Genomic DNA, 26,304 nt, shown 5'->3' on the forward strand with positions numbered 1-26,304 from the left:
AGAAACTTGTGACTTGATCCAACGCTGTGTGCATGTGTGTGTGAGTTGGTTGAGGCAAGGGAGATGCAATCTAGGGGAACATTCCTGACCTCATCTACTCTGAGAGTAGAGGGAAGTGACAGTGACACAGTGTTAGAGCTGGTTCCCCTTGGCCCCAGGAACAGAGAGGCAGAGTCATTGAGGCTGCAAAAAAGCAAAGGAGTTTATTGGCTAGCTCGAGCTAGGGTCCAAGTCCTAGAGCACCAACGCAGTGACCTCTCCACGAACTAGGACCCCACCCTGGGGTAAAGGTTAAGCTTTTATATTTTTCTGTATGCTAGTTTTCACATGACACGTTAGTCTGCACAGGACACACTAGTCTGCACACGACATACTGGTCTGCACTCCATCCCCCTTCAGTTTATTCTTTTTTTTAGAAGTGGCTGATCGCGTTGGCTCCTGATTGGTTAACTCTAATCTTCGGGCTTTTCGCGCTGGCACCAGTTGTAGTTAACGTCATTTAGGGGAAGAGGAGGGTCTCCGACAGGGGTCGGGGGCTGTTGTTGCATACCTTCTAGTTTTTGGTTACAAGCGATACTGGGAACACATGCCCTGCACAAGCCGTTCATGCGCTGATCATGTCTTGCCCTTCTTATCTACTTAGTTGGTTGGAGGGCCCCTGGACTCTCCAGCCCTTTATCAGGAAGTAACTTGCGGTTACCTCCCCGGGGCTTTGTTTTCCTTTACTTTAGTGAAGCCTGCCATGGCTCCACTTAGGCTAAGCACCAAGCCAGCAAGCCGTATATACAGAAGCAGAACTAGGCTGTTAGCTTCTCACATCCAGGAAGCCTAGCCTATCATGGAGTTACCCTTGCTCTTATACCTGTTTTTCATTCTGATTAACTATATTTATCAAACAACTAAAAGCAAGCACAGTCACAGAAGCGAATAGCATCAGTTAGAATCAAAGAGAGCACACATTTTCCTACTATCAATTCCTGTTCTTCATTCCTCCCCCCTTTTTTTTTTTTTAGCTACGAGCACTCTTGCTCATACATGGGGTCTCACACCTCCTCTGCTCTGGGGGCCGCTTGTATTTTTATTTTCACCATTGGAGTCTGTGCTCTGGGGGCTACTTGTGTTTCCACTCTTGCTACCGGAGTTTCTGAAGGTGAGAGTGGAGCGCTAGTCGGGCTAATTTTTTTTCCAGATTAAAGTATAGGTCTGGCCACCAGGTGTTTAGTGGGGCCGTTCCTGAAGTCGTGTTAAAGACTTCATGGGTTTCTAGACTACTGATCTCCCAGGTGAGGCTATGGGGTATATGGGGATTTGGGTCAGTCAGTATTTTCTCTATAAGTGTTTTGATTATAACAGTCACCACAAGCATCTTCGTTCCGGGTGTCCCCATCATTGGTCCGGCAGCAGTCTCGTTGCCACGTGAGTCAGTCTGATCTTTAGTGGACTTTCTGGATCCGATGAGGCCCTCCACTGAATTTGTTGCTGCTCTTGCTCGTCCTTGTTGGCAGGTCTTAGGTGAGAGTGGTGTATCCAGGTTGCCACTCCGTCAACCTTTAGGGCAGTGGGGGTGACAAGAATAATCTGAAAAGGCCCCTTCCACCTGGGCTCTAGGGTTTTGTTATTATGCCATTTTACCCATAGCCAATCTCCCGGCTGGTAGGGAGGCCCGTCAACCTCTTCTCCCTCCTGCCGAGCTGCCTGATAAAAGGCTCGGAGGGCAGGCCAGATCTGGCTCTGAACTCGTTGCAGGGCCTGTACAGCCTGCAGCACTTCTTTGAGGTTTTCAGGCAGAGCCCTAGAGATCATTTTTGGTATTACAGGTGGAGGAGCGCCATATACAATCTCAAAGGGGGTTAGGCCTAAATGATAGGGGGTGTTCTGGGCTCGGAACAGGGCGAAGGGAAGGAGGGTCATCCAGTCCCCGCCAGTCTCCAGGACCAATTTAGTCAAAGTCTCCTTTAGGGTTCTGTTCATTCTTTTTACCTGCCCCAAGCTCTGGGGATTATATGCACAATGTAATTTCTAATCTGTCCCCAGAGCCCCGGCTAGCCCCTGACTTATTTGACTTGTAAAGGCTGGCCCATTGTCAGACCCTATGCTCTCCGGCATAGTACCTGGGAACTATTTTTTCTAATATTTTTTCTGTCACTACTAAAGCAGTTTTTCCTTTAGTAGGAAAAGCCTCTACCCACCCTGAGAAGGTATCTACCATGACCAGTAAGTATTTGTACCTGTATTTTCTTTGTCTTACCTCTGTAAAATCTATTTCCCAAAATAATCCTGGTTGCCTCCCCTGTTCCCTGGTACCTGTATGGGTCCCCCTGGTCCTTCTCGGCTGCATAACCTGGCAGACACGGCAGTTTTTGACAATGTCTTCTGCTGTCTTCTCTTGTGATTTGAATCTGAGTTGTGCAGTGGCCAGCAGCTGTAACATCTTTTTCTTGCCAAGATGCGTTGTCCGGTGCAAGTGTCCTAGTAGCTGGTTCCCCAAGGTCTCAGGGACTGTCAGGCGATGTTCTCCGTCTTGGAACCAGCCGTCCTTGTTCGGTGTCGCCTGCAGTTTTTCTGTGGCCCACTTTATGTCCATGCTGGAATAGTCCGGTTGGGGGGGCATCTTCCCCATCCCAGGGGGCGGCAAGCTCAAGTGCAGAACATCGGTTAGTACCGGTCCCTCTGCAGCCCTTCTTGCCTCAGCGTCCGCGGCCCGGTTGCCCCTGGCCTCAAGGGAGTCCCCCTTCTGGTGTCCCGGGGTATGGACTACAGCCACTGCCTTGGGTAACAGGATGGCTTCTAGTAGTTGGAGTATCTCTGGCTTGTGCTTAATCTCTTTGCCTTCTGCTATAATGAAGCCCCTTTCTCTATAGAGGGCTCCGTGTATATGCACTGTCCCATAGGCATAGCGGCTGTCAGTATACACCGTCAGCCTCTTCCCCTGGGCCTGGCGAAGGGCTTCTGTCAATGCGACCAGTTCAGCCCCCTGGGCCGAGGTCCCCTGTGGAAGGCGTGTGGCCCAGATAAGTCTGCCTTGCTCATCTACTATAGCCGCCCCTGCATACCTGTGTCTGTCCCGGATGAAGCTGCTCCCATCTGTGAACCAGGTCAGGTCGCTGTTGGCAAGGGGGTGGTCTTGCAGGTCATTCCGGGCCATCTGGGTCTCGGCCAAGATCTCAAGGCAGCTATGTTCAGGCATTGCCAGCCCTGGATCTGGCAGAAGCGTGGCTGGGTTCAGGATGGCAGGAGTCCGGAACTCGATGCGAGGGGCATCTAACAGAAGGCCCTGGTAGCGAGTCAGCCTTGCGTTCGTAATCCATTGTGCTGGTGGCTGCTTCAAGATCCCCTCTATGGCATGAGGGGTGGTAATGTGCAAATGCTAACCCAGGGTGAGCTTGTCGGCGTCTTTGACCAGCAAAGCGGTAGTTGCAATGATTCGCAGGCACGCCGGCCATCCTGCGGCTACCGGGTCTAGCTTTTTGGACAAGTACACCACCGGCCGCCTCCAAGGTCCTAGTGTCTGTGTGAGCACCCCCTTAGCTATTCCCTTTCTCTTATCTATAAACAGGTGGAACTCCTTTGTGAGGTCAGGGTCACCCAAGTCGTCGTGAAGGGCCTTGTTGAACAAGGTGGGTGAGTTCTTAAACCCTTGAGGCAGCCTTGTCCATGTCAGCTGCTCCTGGATTCCCCTCTCTTCATCTTGCCATTCAAAGGCAAATATTTCCTGGCTGCGCGGGGCTACTGCCAAACTGAAGAAAGCATCTTTTGAATCCAAAACTGTATACCAGGTTTGTGTCGGGGGAAGGGAGCTTAGCAGGGTATCAGGGTTGGCAACCATAAGGTGGATGTCTAGGACCCGCGCGTTGACCTCCCTGAGGTCCTGCACAGGCCGATAATCTTTCCCACCCGGTTTTCTCACTGGCAACAAAGGAGTGTTCCAAGCTGACTGGCACTTTCAGAGGATTCCAGCATCTAGAAGCCTTCGAATGTGGGGCGTTATGCCCATTTTGGCCTCTTGGGGCATGGGATACTGCCTGACCTGGGCTGGTTCGGCTCCTGGTTTCAGTTCAATATAGAGAGGCGGCCGATGCTTTGCCCATCCTGCTCCCCCTGTCTCAGCCCAGGCTTCAGGAAACTTGTGAAGCCAGTAGCCCATTTCCCCTTCCTGATTGATCTTCATGGGCTGATACAATCGGTACTCGTCTGCCTGAGCCAGGGTCAGGACTTGAGTAACCCGGGGGCTACTGATAAGGTTGCCTTTGTCATCAGTTATTCTTGTTCCTTCTTCTGTAAAGTAGATATGGGCCTTTAATTTTGTGAGTATGTCTCTTCCTAATAATGGGGTGGGGCATTCTGGAATGACCACGAAAGCATGACTCACTTGCCCTGAGCTTAAATCTAACTTTCGTTGCGTGGTCCATTGGTAGGGCTTAGTTCCAGTCGCCCCCTACACCCTGCTAGTCTTATTGGATAGTTTTCCAGTAGTTTTGGTCATCACCGAGTATTCTGCCCTCCTTGTCCACCAGGAAGCTAACTGGGTTCCCCTCCACTTGCAAAGTTACCCTGGGCTCGGGGAGGGGCACCGAACCCTGCCTCCCCTATTTGTCTTTATCCTGCCCCAGCACCATAACCTTTCCAGAGGGTCCAACCCCATGTCCCCCTTTCTTTTGGGGGCAGTTCCTAGCCCAATGTCTATGCTCCTTGCAGTGGGTGCACTGATCCTTGCCTAGCCTCTCCCTCCGAGGTCGTTCTCGGCCGTTTGCCCCTAACTGACCCCTTCCCGTGGCTTATTTGCCTTACGTGCCTCACCCGCCTGGAAGTTCCTATCTTCCTGTCTCATTCTCTCTAACTTCTCTTCCGGCGTTTCCCTATTGTTATAGACTTTTTTTGCCACTTCCAACAGGTCCCTCAGAGTTTTCTCACTTAACCTCTCTATTTTCTGCACCTTACGCCTAATGTCTGGGGCTGCCTGGTTAACAAAAGCCATCATTACTGCCGCCTTGCTCTCTTCTGCCATAGGATCTATGAGAGTGTACTGTCTGAAAGCCTCCATAATCCTCTCTAGATATGCCGCTGGACTCTCCTCGGGCCCCTGCCGAACATCCCCTACTTTAGCCAAATTGGTCGGCTTCTGTGCCGCCGCCCGGAGACCGGCCATTAGAGTCTGGCGGTAGACCCGGAGACGCTCCCTACCTTCAGCCTCATTGTAATCCCAGGGCGGCCGTTCAAGGGGAAAGGTCTGGTCGATGACTCGAGGGTTGATGGTGGGTCTGCCGTCCTCTCCAGGGACTAACTTTCGTGCCTCTCCCTGGATTCGCTCCCTCTCCTCCGTGGTAAAAAGAACCTTAAGCAACTGTTGGCAGTCGTCCCATGTGGGCTGATGAGTGAAAAGGACCGAATCTAAAAGGTAATTAGATCTCTTGGATTTTCAGAAAAATTCGCATTTTGAGATTTCCAATTATAAAGATCACTGGTGGAGAAGGGCCAGTATTGATACGCCTGCTCCCCGTCCACTCCCGGGGGTCTCACGGCCCTCAAGGGAAGCGCCCTCATGGGTTCCAGATCTGAAGTTTGTCCAATCCGTTGTCTAGTGCCATAAGCCGGCCTCCCCACCGTCGGAGGTCCCCTCCTCCCCTGGGCCACGGGAGCCGGAGCCGCCTGGGCCACTCGGGCCACTCTAGGATTATAAGGTGGAGGTATATGCCACTCTAGGTCTATTAAAGCTGGATATAGATTAGAGTCTGACAGCACAAGTGAGCCCGTGGGCTGCGGGTCCTGCACCCCACTTTTCTTTACCTCTTTGGTAACTAGGGCTTGTGTCTTCTTCCTCGATGCTGGCAGGAGGGTCTTTAGCCAAGGTGGCGGATCCTGGACCAAGTCCTGCCAGACTATAATTTATGGGGCTTGGTCCGGATGGCCATGATGACCAAAGCCCACCCCTTTTATCTTCTCAATAAGCTCAGCATCAAATGCCCCTTCCTGTGGCCATCCCACCCCAAAGGTCGGCCACTCTGCCTCGCAAAGGGTGATGAATTTCTTTTTCTTTACTTTTAGGGAAAGGCTGTGCGCCCTTTCCCTGACATCCCTAAAATGGCCCACAACAATGGACAGGGGAGTCGATGGTGTGTGTCCCATATCCGCGCAGCACTCCTACAAGGAAACAGACACCGTTAGTTGGTCTGATTTGGTGCCACCAGCTGATCTGGCATCACCGGCGAGTTCCTGCTGCCCGCTTTTGTTGTCCACTGGTTTTTCTGGTTCCTTGCACAAAATGGGCAGCAGGTCCATTGGTCAGACCCTGTTTTAGTCTTATCTCTTTCCGCAGTGGAGCCTCAGAGGACGCCCCGTCCTCCTGAGTCATGTGAGGAGAAAAAGGGTTATTAATCAAAAGGGGCACTAAAGACGTTCAAAAGACACAGAACGACATAAAGCCACTAGAAAGGGGGGCAGTTCGCAGCCACACAAGGAGTCCCACCAAGAGCCAGTAGAGAAGTGTGAAGGCAGCCTTTTTTAGAGGTTCCCAAGATTGAGGGGGTCACAACGTACAAGCCAATACCAAGCAGTAGCGCCAACAGGGAAGGAAGCCCCCAAAGGACAACCTGTAACCAGGAGATTGTAAATCCAGAGATTGAGAGGGCCATAGAAAAAGGAGAAGCTGTTGGGCTATTCCACTCAGCAGCACCTCGGCTCAGCAGACTCACCCATGAATCTCATTCATCATTAGTTGCACTTATAGACCCTCCACACAGTAAACATTAATTCCAATCACATGCCTGACCTAAGAGTCCGGACTCATTTCTTGGTCTTTCTCCAAAAAAAAATTGGCCACTATCACTCGAAAGAAATCCACAAAGGCACAAACAGACAATACTAGACCGGTCCTGTGTTAACCATCTAAAACTCAGACAAATAGAACCAGAATTTCCGCTGAGTGGCCCCGGACTTACCCCTCTTGGGTGCCTCCCACTCTTTGGAAAAAAACAGAGAATCAAAGGAACAACAGAAATCAACAGAAATTTTAGCCGGCTACTCCACTTGGACTTCCACTTCAAACGGATCCACTTGGTTTCCCTTTCCCAAATAGAATTTCCGCTGAGTGGCCCCGGACTTACCCCTCTCGGGTGCCTCCCACTCTTTGGAAACCAAAAGAGAAATGGAAACCCAGCAGGAGCGAGGGACGTCTCCCTTCACTCCCAACCAGCGACCCACCAGCGCGTCCACCTAGGCCTTCTGCCGGTCACTTCCCAGGGCCCAGTTACCTGCACCGTACATATTCTCAGAGCTCCAACTCCTTCTCGGGTCTGGATTCTGTTCCGGGGGTTTCGGGATCCCGGACGAGCCCCCAAAATGTTAGAGCCGGTTCCCCTTGGCCCCAGGAACAGAGAGGCAGAGTCATTGAGGCTGCAAAAAGGCAAAGGAGTTTATTGGCTAGCTTGAGCTAGGGTCCAAGTCCCAGAGCACCAACACAGTGGCCTCTCCACGAACTAGGACCCCACCCTGGGGTAAAGGTTAAGCTTTTATATTTTTCTATATGCTAGTTTTCACATGACACGTTAGTCTGCACATGACACGTTAGTCTGCACAGGACATACTAGTCTGCACAAGACATACTAGTCTGCACATAACACACTAGTCTGCACACGACATACTAGTCTGCACACGACATACTGGTCTGCACTCCATCCCCCTTTAGTTTATTTGGTCTTTTAGAAGTGGCTGATCGCGTTGGCTCCTGATTGGTTGACTCTAATCTTCGGGCTTTTCGCGCTGGCACCAGTTGTAGTTAACGTCATTTAGGGGAAGAGGAGGGTCTCCGACGGGGAGGGGGCTGTTGTTGCATACCTTCTAGTTTTGGGTTACAAGCGATACTGGGAACACACGCCCTGCACAAGCCGTTCATGCGCTGATCATGTCTTGCCCTTCTTATCTACTTAGTTGGTTGGAGGGCCCCTGGACTCTCCAGCCCTTTATCAGGAAGTAACTTGCGGTTACCTCCCCGGGGCCTTGTTTTCCTTTACTTTAGTGAAGCCTGCCATGGCTCCACTTAGGCTAAGCACCAAGCCAGCAAGCCATATATACAGAAGCAGAACTAGGCTGTTAGCTTCTCACATCCAGGAAGCCTAGCCTATCATGGAGTTACCCTTGCTCTTATACCTGTTTTTCATTCTGATTAACTATATTTATCAAACAACTAAAAGCAAGCATAGTCACAGAAGCGAATAGCATTAGTTAGAATCAAAGAGAGCACATATTTTCCTACTATCAATTCCTGTTCTTCAACAGAAGACATCACAGGGACAAGCCCCGTTTCATGGATCAGATAACTGATGTGTTGTTTACAAAAGAGAGCAATTCTATTTCTACTCACCATGGAAAAGGAAACACGAAATCATGATTCCTAACCCCATGGCTTGCAAAGGCGCCTTTTAAAAATCCACAGATAGCCTGCTCAATGCAAAATCAAGGGATGTACAATGCTAAGGGAGACTGATCATTCAACAGACATTCACAGAGGGCCTGCAAGAGCTCAGGAAGCAAAGAAGAGGGACAAAGTATCCTCACGGAACTTGAATTCTGTGGGGTAAAGGGAATAATAAACAAATAAATATGTGAGTATCTCATATACTCGGTGGAGATAAGTGCTGTCGAGAGAGTGGAGCAAGGAAGGAGGAAACGGATCCCCACTATTTGTGGATCCATTGTGTATCCAGGGGGAACCATTCTTACTTTACACAGGGTGGCCAAGAGTCTAATGGAATCCTATCCGGGCAAAATATGAGGCAGTGAGGAGGTGAGCAATGCAGAGATCTGTGGGAGAAGTGTTGTAGGAACTGGAAATGCAAGAGCAGGGGAGCAGGATTCAGGTGTGTGAGGGACAGCAGGAGGGGCAGTGGGGCAGCTATTGACTGATTGGGAGGGATCCCAAACCATAGGGAACCGTGTAGTCTACCCCAAGATCTTATTGTTAATCTGAGTGACATAGGAAGTTCCTGGAGGGAGCTTGGTGAGGCTTATCTGACCCCTATTTTAAAAGAATTGTGTTGGCTGCCAGATGGAGAAGAGTGTGCAGAGGGAGAAGTTAGGGCACTAATCAGGTGGATATCACTGGGGCATTGGAGGTGGTAAAATGTGGCTGGAATCTGAGGATGTTTTCATGGATTTTTAATGGAGTAAATATGTAGTGTGATGGAAGAGAAGAATAAAGGACGACTCTGAGGTCGCAGGTCTGAGCAACTAGAAGGACAGAGTGGGCATTTGCTGGGCTGGGTGCACTGCAGGTGGAGCTGCTTGTTACAGAATAGGAAACAAGAGAGGAAAGAGTTGTGGGGCCTGTTGAATTTGAAATGCCTTTTATATCTGTGTGGACATATTGAGATGATGCGAGGATAGTTGGATCTGGAGTTCCAGAAAGTGCTCAAGACTGTGTGAGCCATTGTTGGTATTTACACTCCTGAAACTAAATGAGATCCTCGAGAAAATGAAAGAATAGAAGGGAAGAGGTCTCCAGGCTGAGCCACAGACACATTCTCACACAGAGGTTGCAGAGAGGAGGAGAACTCACAAGCCTCAGGGGACACTGCTCAAGGTCAAAGCCCACTGGGGAATAGACGGCTGAAGGTTTCAGAAATATGCTGAGACAACCCATTTGTGCTGACACTATTCTTACTATAGAGCTGGCCTCAAAAAAGTGCACCAATCAACGTTGAATTAGAAAAACAAATGGGACCTATGCACAACACTAAAATGCAGATGGAGGATAGTTATACCAAAAATATGACAAACAAATACTTCTATATGATCCTAGACTAGTTGAAAAAAATTGGGGCTCAAAATTGAACAATGCCCAAAGGACGATAAAAGAAAAATGAACAGAGATTGTAAGACAAGAGATATATATATCAAGCAGAGTGGGAGATATTGGGGTGAAGGGAGGGAGAAAAAGAAATAAGATCATAAAAAATGAAAGACACATTGCAAGTAGCAATTATAGACTCTAATCCGCTGAGAACATTGTCAGGAACATGAAGAACGGGTTCAGTAATACTGAGGAATGCACCCAAAGAGTGAATAGTTACTAAGAAGAAAATAATAGATATGTACATCAAGAAAAGAGTGCTCCCAAATGTGTAATTAATGTTCCTGGGAAAAGGAAAAGAACAAAGCAATTAGAACAAAATATTTGAAGGCAGTGTTGAAAGAAAGTCCTGGAATGAAAGACATGAATCTGGAAACCAGGTCCCAGGAAAACAGAACATGAGACATATTAATAAAGTTATAATGAATCGGGAAGAAAGAAAAAAAACAAAGTATGGTCAAGATGACTCCTTCTGTTTAATATATTACTAGAGGTCCTTGACACTATAAAGTTAAGAGTTTCTATATAGGAAACCCAAAAGATAAGATCTACAGAAAAAAGTCATTAAAATAAATAACATTTTATTAATAGTAAGGTAGCTGGATATAAGATCAATAGTAAAAAAAATTATTTCTAGATATCAGAAATAAAGTTATATAATATAATTTAGATATAATTTATATTTAATTTAAACATATCATCTGTGGCAACAGAACTATACATGTATCAAGAACTAAATCTAACAAAAGATTTGCCAAGACTTTACAGAAGAAATTCAGGTTTTCATTGAAGGATATTCAAATAGAACTCAATAAAACTGCATGACAACAAAAATTTTGTTTTCTTAACTGCTCTACTTTTAAGTAGCCATGTTGAACTAAATAAATGAAGATGAGTAATTGTATTCTAATCAAAATAAGAACAGTGTTTGCTGGGGAACTTTTCAAATTGATTCTACGATTTTATGGACGCACAAAGACCCAAGACTAGCCAAGGAGAAGAATACCAAGACTGGACACTTCTCTACTTGCGACCAATGCTATTGTATTAGTTTTCCATTTCTGTTTAACAAATTACCACAAACATAGCGATTTAAAACAAAACACGTTTATCATCTAACAGTTTCTGAGAGTTGGGTATGGCCTAAGTGGGTCCTTTGTTTAGGCTCTCTCAGGGCTGGGTGGAGGGGGAGGCTGAACTTCATTCTCATCTGGAGACGTAACTGGGAAGGAATCTACGTGCGAACACTGTCAGGCAGTCGGCAGAAGTCATGATCTGCAGATGCAGAGCTAACAGTGGCTCCCTCCTGCAAGACCGGAGGGGACGCTCTCCCTTTGTGAAAGGCCCCATCCTTCCAAGGTCTTTCACCTGATTACATCCAGGCCCAGCAGGACAGTCTCTCTTTGGATTAACTTGAAATCAACAGATTTGGGATCTTAATTACATTTGCAAAATCTATTCCCCTTCGCCATATAAAGTAACTCAAATCAAGGGAATGCGTGGCAGGTTATGTTCTATTGATTAAAACCAAAGGGTAAGCTTTGCCCACACTCAAGAGGAGGGAATCAGACAAATGTCTGACTAAGTGGGGGTTGCTTTAAGGGGTGTTTGCCACTGTTACAAGTAAGTGTGGTTAAGTGTTTGGGTATCAGCCTGCACACACAGACTCATGTTTGTTTATGTTTGTATGAACACTTGAATTAAAAGAGAGGTGGCCTCACAGATGACTGAGGGTGGCAATAAGTGATGTTGCGACAATGAACCTTGGAATTTAAAAACATGATTTGGAGATGAATTAATTGCATATAAGAATAACTGGGGGCGGATGTGAGGGTGATCTGGCTGCGACATCTGTTACCCCATTGATCGCCAGGGTTGTTCGGCTGATCTGGCTGGCTAGGTAGGTGTCCCTTCCTCCCTTCCCCACTCCACGTGTGTCTCTCCCAAAGCTTCGTGCTCCGTCAAAGAGGACGACCTTCCCCTATAGAGGAGGACCGTTCTTTGGTCAAAGGTATATGAGTAGCTGCGCTCTCCTGCTAGAACCTCTAAACAAACTCGAGAATAACTGGGGGAAAAGCAAAACTTGTATAAGAAAACTTGATGATCTTGGGTTAAGGGACAAATTCTCAAGGATGACACAAACAGTACCAACAATAAAGTAAAAGGTTGATAAATTTAATTTTCCTGAAATTAAGAACTTGTTTTCGTGAATTGGTAGCATTAAAAAAAAAAAAATGGCAAGCTGAGTCTTCCCAGGGCAAACTTGAAGAGTAAGATGGAGAAGATTAGGCTTTTGCTGCGCTGAGCATTGCTTGCTAATTACAAAGCCTTGGCTGGTTTTGGGGGGAGTACTAAGCTTAGGCTGTTTTGAAAGATCAGGATGAGTCTGTCTCTAAGATGGAGAGAAAAGATGGCCATTAGGAGAGGAAATTCAGGGAAATAACAACGATGTTTAAAGGAAATTCAGTGGATGTTTCTGGTGCCTGAGATGCAATAAAGAAATGAGGTAACCTACAACATGGAGTAAAAGATGATTTTGAAACAGTGCACTCTGGGAACGAGGCTGGGTAAATTATGGACGGTCTGGCTAGTCCTAGAGCAGCTACCATGTTGAAAACATATCTATGAGCCTCCAGTCTTACCACTGAAATGGAATGGTAAATTCAGATGGAAACATCTCTGAGCTTACACATTAGAAATATATTACAAAGCCCCATACAGGCCTTTTCTTTTTTTAATTTTCTGAGAAGATCTCTATTCCTGAAATAGGATTATACTTTTAGTGCATAAAATACTATTTGTTGGCAGATTTTGAAACAGAAACTAGGATTTTGAAATTGTGAATTTGCTTAGATATATGTTATTTTATGAATGTGGCCCCAAAGGATATTGTCCAGCAACTGGATCTCGGTTTTAGAAAAAAACCCACCTCTATCATCTTGGTTTTTTGATCATAATTTACTATCTACTTACTGATTCATTAAAATGATGTTTTTACAAACATAAAATTTAGTAAAATGGGTCAGGGTCGGTGGCTCATGCCTGTAATCCTAGCACTCTGGGAGTCCAAAGTGGGAAGACAGCTTGAAGCCAGGAGTTCAAGGCCAGCTTGAGCAAGAGCGAGACCCCATCTCTACAAAAAATAGAAAAATTACCCAGGCATGGTTACGTGCATCTGTAGTCCCAGCTATTTGGAAGGCTGAGGCAGGAGGATAACTTGAGCCCAAGAGTTTGAGGTTGCAGTGAGCTGTGATGATGCCACTGCACTCTAGCCTGGGCGACAGAGTAAGACCCTGTTTTAGAAAAAAAAAAAAAAATAGTAAATGAAGAACACATTCTTTAAATGAACCACATCCTTTGATTTAACAATAAAGTAATTGCATGAAGTGTGAGTAAAGAATACTTTCTCTGAGGAAAATGTAAATATACTTCAATATAGATTTATTGTGCGCCCGACACTGGAACTTTGGTGATGCTGCTTTCTCCTTTGAAGTACCCACTTCTGGAAAAGGCAGAGCCTCAGTAGGGCGCCCAGGGGCCAGGAAAGCTACTGACCACAGGATGCCCAGATAGACCTCTGCGTTAGGCAGAGGAGTAAGCTGAGCACAGGCATGGGGAGTCCCCTCGCCCCCAGGAGGAAGAAAGCAGATGGATTGCTAGAATGAATTGCGTGTCTGCCCTGGGGTTGTCCTTCTGTTTATCTTGCTCAGTAACCTATAGCAGTGATAATTGAAGAAATTCATCAACACTTTGAGTACTTTATTTGGGTCGTGTTCATGACTCCTAGAGTGATTTATTATGTTTTATTTTTCTGTATGCTTGTTTGTTTTTCTGCTAGATTTTTTTTATAGCTTTTTATTTATTTATTTTTATTTCAGAATATTACGGGGGTACAAACGTTTTGGTTACATAAATTGCTATTGTACCATTTTAGTCCAAGTTACAAGTGCACCCATCCCCCAGAAAGTGTGTTTTATGTGTTAGGTGGAAGAGTTTTGATTGAAATTTTATGCAAAAATTAACAGGCATTAAGAATCACACATAATTCAAATAACATTTCCCCAGGAAATGATGCAACATTGGCATTCACATTACTTAGAACAATATTGTTGTGTTCCTTTATTGCTTCACATTAGTCATCCTGATTCCTTTGTGCTGACATGCTAACTTGCTTAAAATTTTAAATGTTTCTTGGAAAATGGCATCAGAGTTGATATCTATCAATGCTCTTAAACATTGCTAAAACACAATATTGCAACCTACAAAAAAATTCTAATTTATTGAAAAGCTTAGTTTTCATTTGGGCCCAATATACTCTCCCTGTCAATCTTTTAAGTAAAAATGGGACTTTAATCATGACCTTTTTATTAAGCAAATACTAATTGATAGCTTATCATTAGGCAACATTGGCAAACAAGAAAGATATATGCCATAATCCAACCAGTTTATTGGTTTGAAGACAGATATTATATTCATAATTATAGAAATGAGTTTATCACAATTGTTGGGGGCATTTCAGGGAAGACTTCCTGGGGAAGTCAGTAATTTCTAAGCTAAGATTCAAAGATGAGAGAATAGGAACTATCCACATGCAGGGAAAAGAAAAAAGAAGAGCATTCCAGACAGAAGGCAAGGGATTCAGAGGCCTGTTGGGAAGGATTTTGGCAAGTTTGAGGACCTGGGTAGACCAGATGCCAAGAGTGTAGACAGTGGAGAACACAGGGTGGTGTAGACCATGATACAAGTGTGACAATTGTGCAAGGGCAGCAAGATGTTGCTGAAGGATTATAAGGAGGAGGATATAATGCTATTTGTGTTTTGAAAGATCCTTTTGATGGAAGGACATAGAATGGTTAGGAGACAAGCTTGTGGCCGTGATGGTAGCTTGGACTAGGTGGGGAAAGGATTTGAGGTCCATGTAGCAGACAGAACCAGGGAGAAGGAAACAGAAGGAGTCAGAGATGGCTTCTAGGTTTCCTCCTTGAGCATGTGAGAGAAAGACCTGGATGAAGAGGAGGGGAGGGTGACAGTTCAGTTCTGGACATGGTGAATTTCAGGTGCTGCAAGGAGGAGTGGAGGATTCACATGGTGAGGGTGGGGAGAGGCACAATCTCGGCAGGGAGATGCCTAGAATAGAAATGGATAGAGATGCTTCAGGAATGAAATGTATGATGCACCCTCTCTCAAGCCCCCAGGGAATCTCACAGAATCTCTAGTAACATCTACATCACCCCAAATTCTTTGTAGTGCAGCTCTGTTTGGTAGGAGGGAGCAGAATGTCATGAAATGACTACTTCTGCTTGTTTCTGGGTTGGTACAGCAGTGAGTACTAAAGTTATGAGAAAAGATAAATATAAAAATATTAAATGAAACAAAGTACGAAGTTGATTAGCTAATGTTCACAATATGATAAAATAAAAATATAAAATGGTTACACAAGTTTATGTATATGATAGCTCTGTTATTATTGGAAAAAAACATCCTTTAAAATGACCCTGGATCTGTTTGAGGATTGATTTTACCTGTTACCCTTGAATTTAATCATGCAACTTACAGAAGGACTCAAGCAATAATATTAATAGCTCATCAAGTCATGGCTTGTCGTGGACTAGATCTGCATATCTGTTCTGCTGTCAGTTGGTATGTTTGTTTTTGTGTTCTTTACAGTGACCAGTAAGATGCCCTGCACAGCCACAGATACTATAAACATTAAGAAAAGGATTTTGAGGCTTTTCCCGATTTGATCTTGTTGTAGTTGTACATTTTTATCCAAGTTATTCATCTCACAAAATAAACTGTAAATTATTTCCCTGAATTATTTGTAACACATGAAAGTTGTCTTAATTTTGATAAAATTTTATTACAGGTGATTATGTTGTCATGACTATATATTTCGAATTGAGTAGAAGAATGGGATACTTCACTATTCAGACATACATTCCTTGTATACTGACTGTGGTTTTATCCTGGGTGTCATTCTGGATCAAAAAAGATGCTACACCAGCAAGAACAGCATTGGGTGAGTTTCAAAAAATCTCTGCTACCATTTTGTGTAATTTTAATACAGAAGCATTCACAAAAATGCCTTCAGTGAAAGAGACTTAGTTTAAATGTGAATGACCTAATTTGAGAGTTACTTAATCCATGCTTGGATTTTTTTTTTTTAAGTAGCCGAGTTAGGTTGTTCTTCCTGACAATGGAATTCCATGTTGTGCTACTTAAATTAGGTTGGGGTTAGAGATTCATAATTATCAATTGTGTCATCTGATACAATAAGCTGATACGATCACAAAAATATAAGCACATCTTGGAACCTGCCAACTCAAAATTCTCACAACATTAGTGGCAGGAAACAGAACTTGCCACACACCTTTGAGGACTGAAGACCCAGTATCAGTACAATAGCTTCATCAATAAAAGAAGCTTTGCTTGTATATAGCAACTTAACCACTGAACAAGAAAATGATCATTCTTTTCAGCTGTGATCCACACACTAAAACTCAGTCTTTTTATGAGTTTTTCTCTGTCCCCCAAAGTCCTCTTAATAAAACACGAAAGTTCAGTAGTTTTAAAACTGTGCAACATATTTTGTCAGTTTTTCTCTATGCTAATAATTTTCCCTAACTTTCAATGTTTTGATTTTTTGAAGACAGATATAAGACTGAATATAAAGGTTGTTCCCCACCACAAATTTCTTCCAGACAAGAGGGAGCTGCATCAATTTCAAATCCTTGCAATGTCTTTCATATTTATATTGTGATTTTTCTGTTTGTTTTTTTATTCTTTTTTTTTTTTTTTTTTTTTTTGAGACAGAGTCTCACTCTGTTGCCCAGGCTAGAGTTGAGTGCCGTGGCATCAGCCTAGCTCATAGCAACCTCAAACTCCTGGGCTCAAGCGATCCTCCTGTCTCAGCCTCCCAAGTAGCTGGGACTACAGGCATGCACCACCATGCCCGGCTAATTTTTTCTATATATATTTTTAGCTGTCCATATAATTTCTTTCTATTTTTAGTAGAGATGGGGTCTCGCTCTTGCTCAGGCTGGTCTCGAACTCCTGAGCTCAAACGATCCGCCCACCTCGGCCTCCCAGAGTGCTAGGATTACAGGCGTGAGCCACCGCGCCCGGCCCTGTTTTTTTATTCTTTATTTGATTGTTTAACAACAAAGTACTATTTGACTGAGATAAATTAGCCTGTAATATCCTCCACCTATATTAGTTTTGCATGCTGGTAGAAAACACATGATAGAATTGCTAAATCATCAGACAAAGATATTAACACAAATTAGTCACTGCGCTTGGGATTATCACCTTACAGTTACAAATGTTAGGCGCCATTGTATGCAAGACATTTAAAGATCAGCTTCCGGCCGGGCGCGGTGGCTCACGCCTGTAATCCTAGCACTCTGGGAGGCCGAGGTGGGCGGATCGTTTGAGCTCAGGAGTTCGAGACCAGCCTGAGCAAGAGCGAGACCCCATCTCTACTAAAAATAGAAAGAAATTATATGGACAGCTAAAAATATATATATAGAAAAAATTAGCCGGGCATGGTGGTGCATGCCTGTAGTCCCAGCTACTCGGGAGGCTGAGACAGGAGGATCGCTTGAGCTCAGGAGTTTGAGGTTGCTGTGAGCTAGGCTGACGCCACGGCACTCACTCTAGCCTGGGCAACAGAGTGAGACTCTGTCTCAAAAAAAAAAAAAAAAAAAAAAAAAAAAAATAAAGATCAGCTTCCAAGCAATATAATATATAGTTATGTTCATACAACTTGAGACTATGAAAGTCCTACAGAGAATAGTTGTTGTGGGATAAAGAGCAGAGAGATATTAGAACTACACAGTGCTGTCAGATAGCAGATTTACAGCCCAGAGAGTGGAGAAACATCATTAACACTAAGATGTTTAACTAAGACACCAGAAAGTCTGTGCCTAGAAATGAAGGGATAGATCTCCTTTAATCAAGCTTAAACTAAGCAATGACAAGATCAAGGACAACCACCAGTAAATTAACTGTCTGTAATAAGAAAGAATTTGAGTGGCTTTAAAAAAAAAAAAAAAAAACAGCCCAGACTCCTTATGATGTATCACATACAACATAGAGTATACAATAAATAAATATTAGATATTCTAAGAAGCAAAAAAAAAAAAAAAATGTGACCTATGGTCAAGAAAGAAACAACTTAAAAGAAAAAGACAACTCTAATGTTGAATCAGTAGACATGGGTTTTTAAAAACAGCTATTATAACAATGTCCAAGGACTTAAAGGAAAATATGATCTTAATAAATGAATACATGGGTTATCACACCAGAAAAGTATATATAAAAAAGAAATTCTAGAATGAAATATATAATGTCTTAATTGAAAAAATTTATTAAATGTACTTAAGATTAAAGATAGCAGAAGAAAAAGTTTACGTAAAAGGGAAGACCACCAGATAAAATTTATCTAATCTGAAGAATACAGGAATAAAAAGGTTAAAATAATGAACAAAGCCTCAGTGTTCTGTGGTATAATATGAATATGGATAACATAAGAGTAAATAAGGTTCCAGAATAACAAGAGAAAAAGAATGAGGCCAAAAATATTTGAAGAAATGTGGTTAAGAAATCCCCAAGTTTGGTGAAAAACACCAACCTACAAATTCAAACAGCTTAGTGAGATACAAGCAGGAGAAATACAAAGAAAACCACCATAGTCCAAATCTTGAAAACTGAAAATAAAGAATATTCTTGAAAGCAGCTAAATTAAAAATGTCCTATTATATGTGGAAGAGCAAAAATATAACTAACGGCTCATCCTTCATTAGCAATAGTGGAGGACAGAAGATAATTAATTGCCATCTTTAAAGTACTGAAATTAAAGAGAGAACCTATTCCAGTTGATATTCTATATCCAGAGAAAATATACTTCAAAAATCTTGTTGGAATGAAGACATTTGTAGATAAACAAAAGCTGTGACAGTTGTCATAGAAAATCTAAAACAACAGTAAAAATACTAAAGCAAGCTAATTAGGCTAACGAAAAAATAGAAAATTGGACTTATAAGAAGGAATGAAAAAGACCAGAAATGGTAAATATAGGATAAATATTAAAAACTATCTTTCTATTTTTATCCCCTTGATTAAAGTCAAAATGATAATATCGTAAGATGGGGTTTCCAAAATAAAAAATAAAATAAAATGTAGGCCATAAATAGCAAGGAGGATAGGAAATATATGAAAATATATTCATATGAGTTTAAGTTTACAAAAATGAGTGAAGTGGTACAAAAGTAATTCTAAGTAGACTGTGATATGTTAAGAATTCTTATTGTAATTTGTTGAAAAATTATGAAAACATAATTAAAAGCATATCTAAGAATTCAGTGTAGGAATTAAATGTAATACAAAAATCCAATTACTTAACCAAAGAAAAAGAATGAAAAAAGAAATAAAGAAATGATTGAACAACCAAACAAAGAAGAAGGAGAAGAAGAAAAGAATAATTGGAGCATACAGAACAATAGGAAGATGGCTTACTACTAAAAATTATATTACATGGGGATGGACTACCATATAATCTAATTAAAATGTAGATATTGTCAAAATGATTAAAAAGTTAAGATCTAACTATACATTGACCAAACAAAGCACAAAAGGACACAGGCAGTTTGAAAGAAAATGGATAGAAAAACATCTACCATATGAACAGCAAAGAAGCTGGTATACTGTGTTAAATGAGACAAAGTAAAATTAAGAAAAGGACAATTAGAGATAAATAAAAACATATAATAATGATAAATGGATCAATTCAACAGAATGACAAAACATTCATAAATGTGTCCATGCCTAGTATCAGAACTTCGTATTAAAAGAAGCAAAAACTGAGAATAAAAAGATAAATTTAAAAATCTGCAATCAGAATTGGAGATTTAAATATGCTTCTATCAGCGGTATGCATAAACAGGCACACTTGTTTACTTATTTAGGTGATTAAAGAAGTCAACAAAGAATCAGTAAAAGAATGGAGGATCCAAACAATTCTATCAATGTCTTTAAGGTATTTGATATGATAGAACTCTGAACCATTATAATAATTGCATCATGCAAATGAACTTTAATTTCCACCTCCCATCATACACAAAAATTAATTTGAAATGGACTATAACTTAAATGGTAAAGCTAAAAATGCAAAATTTCTAGAAAAATAAAACTTAGAAATTAATATTAGATTAAATAAAGATTTCTCAGACCAGAAGCAAAAAGCACAAATGAATCATAGATGAGGAAAACTAAAACATTTCTGAAATAAAAATACACTTGAATAAATATTTCATGTTAATGGATAATATGCAACATCATGAAGATTTGTCGGTTATATACAATAAATGTATCTTTTCCAATGTACAGCTGCTTTTTCTTTTTCTTTTTTATGCATTTGGTGTGCAAAAATTTTAATTTTATTTATTAATCCTTGTATTAATGTTTTGTGTTCTAAATATGTTGTAAGTATGGCTACTTTAAGTAAGTATGTACGTAAATAAGTATGGCTACTTTACAAATTAGGACAGGACAAGAAAAAAAGGGTTATCTGGGCAGAAGAGAAGTGTGAGATGTGGAATAGCAGGTGATACACAGGACTGCAAACTATTTTCATTTGAAAAGAAATGTTTAAAAGGCAAAATGGCCAACAATGACAGAGAATTACTGAGTAAACTGAAAGGTGTCCACTTGATTCAGGCATTTTAATGTTATTGTGAAAACTATGGTAAGAAATGTCATTGAAAGGTTAGTACAAAATTGTATAGACAGGAAAGGTCAAAGTAAGATTATGTGGATTATGCGACATCAAGAAGGATTCCCTAAAAGAGCCATGTTGGAGTCGGGGGACGTGGGTGATCTGTCATTGTTCATGTTCCCTGTGGCATCCGTTTACAACTCGATGACTGTCCCCCATGCAGGCATCACCACGGTGCTGACCATGACCACCCTAAGCACCATTGCCAGGACGTCCCTGCCGCGAGTGTCCTATGTGACCGCCATGGACCTCTTTGTGACCGTGTGTTTCCTCTTTGTCTTCGCGGCTCTGATGGAGTATGCCACCCTCAACTACTACTCAAGCTGCAGAAAACCAGCCGCCTCGAAGAAGACAACATCCGTGAGTTGCAATAGCAAAGATTTTCTGGGAGGTAATGGGGAGATGGTTTGAGATAAATGTGTGCTTAAATACATGTATTCTTAAGAATCTTATAAAACATGATATAAGTACCTAATTCAACAAGACTCTAAAGAGCCAGACAGGGATTCTGAAGATGTGAACGTGACCCTCTAGCATCCTCCAGTGTCACCCACCACTGGTTTAATCATACCGTAATGATTGCTCTCAACTAGGGAGCTCTGGGATGCAAATGTGCAAGGCAGTTTTCTAACGATTTTTCTTCTTTACTTGTAGTTATTACCTCCAGACTCCTCCAGATGGATTCATGAGCGGATAAGCCTGCAAGGCCCCTCCGTATGTATAGCATTGCAAGCGCCAGTATTCTGAGAACTTTTACTAAACTAGGATTGCACTTGAAAGCTCTGTGGCTGTTTATGCACGCATGTATTGGAGACCAATGAGTGATGCGTGCACTCTCTCCAAAAATGTGCTTACTACTACTTAAAGACAATCCAACTTTGAAAATTTGGACACTAGAGCCCAAAATTAATCATAATCCTTCTACATGGGGAATAGTGTGTGGCATACATAGTTCTGAGTTTTTTTCTAGGTATTCAAATAATATATATTCATGCATTTAGAAAAACTGAATTATGATCTATATATTAGATCTATATATCTTGTACAAATATGTACAAAAGGGCTGTATTTGTAACTCAAAAAATATGTACTTCAATTTCCACGCCACAAATATTATTTCCTAGGATCATTTTAATGATTGCACTGCAGGCTTGTGATTGATGCACAGGCAATCTCAGTTGGACACTGGGTTTATCCACACTTTTTAGCTTGTATTCACATTCTTATCACTGCCATTTTGTATACACCTGTGACTACTTACTTGCTTATAAATTCCTAGAAGCAGAATGGCTGGCAAAGGGGTTGCACTGTGTTTGATAAACGGCATCTGACCAACTCCATCAGCAGTACCGGACACCCTCTCCCAGAACTCTCCCTACACTGTTTGATAGCCACACCTCTGCAAACTTTTCTGATTGGCACTTCTTTGATTATTGATAAAGTTTCATATTTTCACTTGTTTACTTTTGATTTACATTTCTACTTTTGTGAATCGCTTTAGAATGTCTTTTAACTTTTATTAGTACTTTAAAGTAGATATCTGCCAGTTATGGATATATGTTATATATTATATATAGTATTTTATAGAATATATAATTTAGATAGTCGCTTACAGAATGTATTACAGATACTCAGTCATTTGTCATGTAGTTTTTTTCCAGCTTTCGTTGGCAACATTTCACTGTCCTTTCTTGTACCCTTTTCTGCATGTATTATTTTAAGTTTCATGGTGTCACATCTGTCAGCCTTCTCTTTTGTGGTCTCTGCTTCTTGTGTCCTGCTTCAGGAGGTCCCCTCCACCCCCAGAATGCCCCGACTGCCCTCACTTTCTTTTGAGCACTTTGCTTGACAACATGTTCTCAAAAATGTCATGTATCAACTCACTTTTACGCATACAACGACCCATTCTACAGATGAGGAAACTGAAGTATGGAGAAACTAAGCCTTATAGATATTGACCAATGTTTGACAATTTAAAAAGAAATTTGTTGCACTTAGCTATTATGCATCTGAATATTTAGTATATAGCTTGAGGTAAGAATCTAGCTTTATTGAAAAATCGAGAAATGTATGTTTAAATTGCTGATGTGATCTACCACTTTTATCACATAACAACTTATATATAATCATGACTTTGATTCTTTTATACATATCAATTCATTAATTACAACCAGGGACCACAGGGGTTTTTCTGTCAATCAGTATCTTACATTCAGTGCATTCCCAGCCCATGTTCATATGGAGACTCCGTAGTTATCTGTACCACACAAGAGTGGATCACGGCAGTTCTCACAGAAGGCTTGGGGGGCAAGCCACTTTCACAGCTGTGGGAAGCCACAGTGAACATACAGATTTTGCCAGCAAATGCTCCAAATAGCATCAGACTGAAACAGAGGGGAAGGGGCCACATTACCACACATAGCCAGAGGGCTGGGAGTTAACGGGAAGAAATATTGACACATTTGGTGTAGAAATAATACTGCCAAAAAAGGGGGGGGAAATCCTTTAACACATGGAAAAAAAGAAATTTCCACAAAACCAGGACAAAAAGTTTTTAAAAAGAAAAGGAGGGAAAGTTTAATGACCTTGAAGAAAGTACAAAGAAGATTAGCTCACAGCCAGAGAAGGTGCCAGGCGAGGTGAGATGACACAATTAGAGAGATCTTCAGTAGGAGTTACACTGTAGCCAAAGAAAAAGGAAGTTTTTCAGCTGTCCGATGAGAACTGTTAACATTACAATCTTTCACTCTATTGTGAAAGATCACAGCCTCATGCTAGTTAAGGAGCCACTGTTACCAACAAGAAAAAGCAGAAATGAGAATCCTCCAAGCAGCGAAGGGCACAAACGATCACATGTGTGGATTGAGGCAAATTGTCCTAACTGCTCTGTGCCTCAGTTTCCTGTCCTGTCAAATGCAAGGCTGATAAACTGTGCATGCACCCAGGAAGGTCAGTGCTCCGGGGAGGCCCTGGGGTTGCTTCAGACACACAGGCAAAGGAGGAGTGAGTCAAGGACCCAAGCTGGCCAAAGGTGACTTTGGGGAATTAATTAACATCTCTATCTTGGACATAGTTTGAAATTTTCATGACAAATGAGAGGGATGCATGGAAAGAAGTACTTAAGCAGTACAAAGTGCAGCTATTCAAGGTTCTTAACATCCTAAGTTTTGTTTCAATCTTATAAAATGGAATTTGTTTCACTTCACAACAATAAGCTATAAAGTACATAAATAGAACTCTTAAATACTGTATTGAGTCTCCAGGTGTTTCAGTGACCGTGGGTCTTTAGTCCTCTAAACAAAGAAATGGAGGTTTATCTTGCCCCAGAAACTTTGCTGCTTCTTTGCCTTTGTCCTCCCAAAGTCACCCTTTAGATCTCTGGTGAGCTATCCCCACCCCTGCAGAGCCTTGTGCTGCCCAGTCTGAGTCATCACCTTCTTATGGGATTGCCCTGCCTTGTGATGGCTGGGTTTCTCCTCTGTGTCTCCTGTCACCCAGCAAGAGACTACACAGGTACACAGGTCAAAGAAACAAGTGGATGAGTATCTGGCTGAACACTGTCACAGCACACATGTAGGAACACCTTTCATGCAACTGTTATTTCATAAAGGCAGAATTTTCCAACTGGAGCTTGTCAAAAAGAGGCAGATTCCTCAAATGCAGAGGCAGGATCTGCCGTGCTTCGTGAGCAAATCCCGTGGTGGTATTTACACCCACTCAGGGTTAAGAACATTAACCTAGAGAAGACGCCTCCACATTAGAGCCATAGGGACAGCAGGGCTTCCATTTCTGCCCATGCACAGGAATTGTGGGGGAGGGTGGACAGCTGCACGGTGAGGTCCCGCCACTACCAGTGCCAGAGGTGGGTGACCACAGTGCAAGCGGTAAGCAATGCTCCGTGAGCGCATCTTGCTGTAGGTCTGTCCTCACACACAGATGCTTCCCACTTACAAGGACACACCAGAAGCCTACAAGTAATGACTCTGCGAGCCCCATACTCCCACCTCCTCTCCACACGACTGTGAATATATCCAATCAAACTGAGATCCAGAAGGGGTACCATGTCTCCTCGTAATAGTATTTTTTGGTAAAAATATAAGAGGTTCTCATGATGCTTTCTAATGAATTGTGAATGGCCTCTTTCCCAGCACTGTGCAAAGGAGCCAGACAGCTGGCCGGCTAACAAATGGGCTTCTATCTCCAGTTCTCCCTTGACATCACACTCTGCGGTTCCCACTGCCATGCCTGTCTCAGTTCAGCCAGCACAGACAAAACTAAAGCAGACAAGCAAATATGCTTTTTACTTCTCTTCCATTATTCAGTCAAATTTAGAACCGTATCCTCCTAACAGAGTTCGCTGTAGCACACAGCTCATAGCTATTTGGAAGAGCTTAGCAACTGTCTGAAGAATTGACAAGTCTATTTGCAGCCACTTCTCAAGGTTAGGAATGAGTCCTCTCATTTATGAGTGAATAGCAAGTCATCTCTCTCCTTTATCTGCCCCACTTTGACTTTTCCACGTCAAGAGGAGAGTGAGGAAGTAGAAAAGAAGTATTCCAACTGCACACATTTTTCATTATCCTCCTTGAGATGACAAGCCCTGTCCAGCTGCCCCACACTGAAAGCTCAGCTTGTTACCTGAATTACATGGCGCAAGGAGATTCATCATTCCTGTGCACCATACCTTTTACTGTTTACTAGTTAGAAAAAAAATACCATACTTATCTCTCCACACTTCAATATATGTACTGTCTACTGTTTAAGGTATAAATATAAGTACAAATCGGCTACAAATCAACAGAAAAAGTAGGCAGAACGGGGACTTGAAATGGCCAATAATACACGTTTGAAAATATGCTCAACCTCCCTCACCAACAATCTGGAAAACACAAGTTTTGGACCCACGATGCAGTTTTCCTTGCATTAGAATTGCAAAGGCTGAAAAGACAGTCTCCAGTGTTGGGGAAGTGTGGGGGATGGGCGTGCCCATCTGTCCCCCTTTATCTGGGAGACACCTACTGCTTGACACACCTCAGGGTGTGTCATGGCATTTCATGATGGCTTTTGTGTCGTTCTTGTCACCTGCAGAACTATTCTCTCCTGGATATGAGGCCACCACCACCTGCGATGATCACCTTAAACAATTCTGTGTACTGGCAGGAATTTGAAGACACCTGCGTCTATGAGTGTCTGGATGGCAAAGACTGTCAGAGCTTCTTCTGCTGCTATGAAGAATGTAAATCAGGATCTTGGAGAAAAGGGCGTATCCACATAGACATCTTGGAGCTGGACTCGTACTCCCGGGTCTTTTTCCCTACGTCATTCTTGCTCTTTAACCTGGTCTATTGGGTTGGATACCTGTATCTCTAAGTGCTGCTCCTAGTGTCACAGGAAGGGCATTTGGTTCACACTCTTGACCTTCCGTCACCCCAGTCCAGTAGTGACCCACTGGGAGTAGCAAGGAAGGACACTGCTCAGTTTTAAGTTATAAATTACATTGCAGCCACACAGGAAGTATCTGGAAATATTTCTATTATGTATTTCATACACACACACACACATACATATTAATTGAGTTCTAAAGTGAAATTCTTGCTAATCCCTTACTGAATCTGTAGTTTGCTGATGTTTATGAATGACTTTTGGGTATTGGAAATAGCTGCTGATTATCCTTGCAAAGAAATCT

At 42.6% G+C, this 26,304-nt stretch overlaps 1 protein-coding gene across 2 annotated transcripts in view; it reads left to right on the forward strand.

The window, feature by feature from the left end:
• The window catches only part of GABRG3 (gamma-aminobutyric acid type A receptor subunit gamma3), a 445,447-nt gene extending 419,459 nt beyond the window's left edge, over positions 1-25,988 (forward strand). Inside the window, exons 7-10 of one of the 2 annotated variants that reach the window (XM_069466710.1) lie at positions 15,711-15,863; positions 20,782-20,978; positions 21,273-21,332; positions 25,707-25,988. In XM_069466710.1, coding sequence (XP_069322811.1) covers positions 15,711-15,863; positions 20,782-20,978; positions 21,273-21,332; positions 25,707-25,988 — 692 coding nt within the window. Of the gene's footprint in view, positions 1-15,710; positions 15,864-20,781; positions 20,979-21,113; positions 21,141-21,272; positions 21,333-25,706 lie in introns of both variants that reach the window. The other variant, XM_069466711.1, reaches the window with a different exon arrangement.
• The last annotated feature ends 316 nt before the right edge of the window (positions 25,989-26,304 follow it).

Source organism: Eulemur rufifrons, chromosome 3 (assembly GCF_041146395.1).
Source record: "Eulemur rufifrons isolate Redbay chromosome 3, OSU_ERuf_1, whole genome shotgun sequence".
NCBI classification, from domain to species: domain Eukaryota; kingdom Metazoa; phylum Chordata; class Mammalia; order Primates; family Lemuridae; genus Eulemur; species Eulemur rufifrons.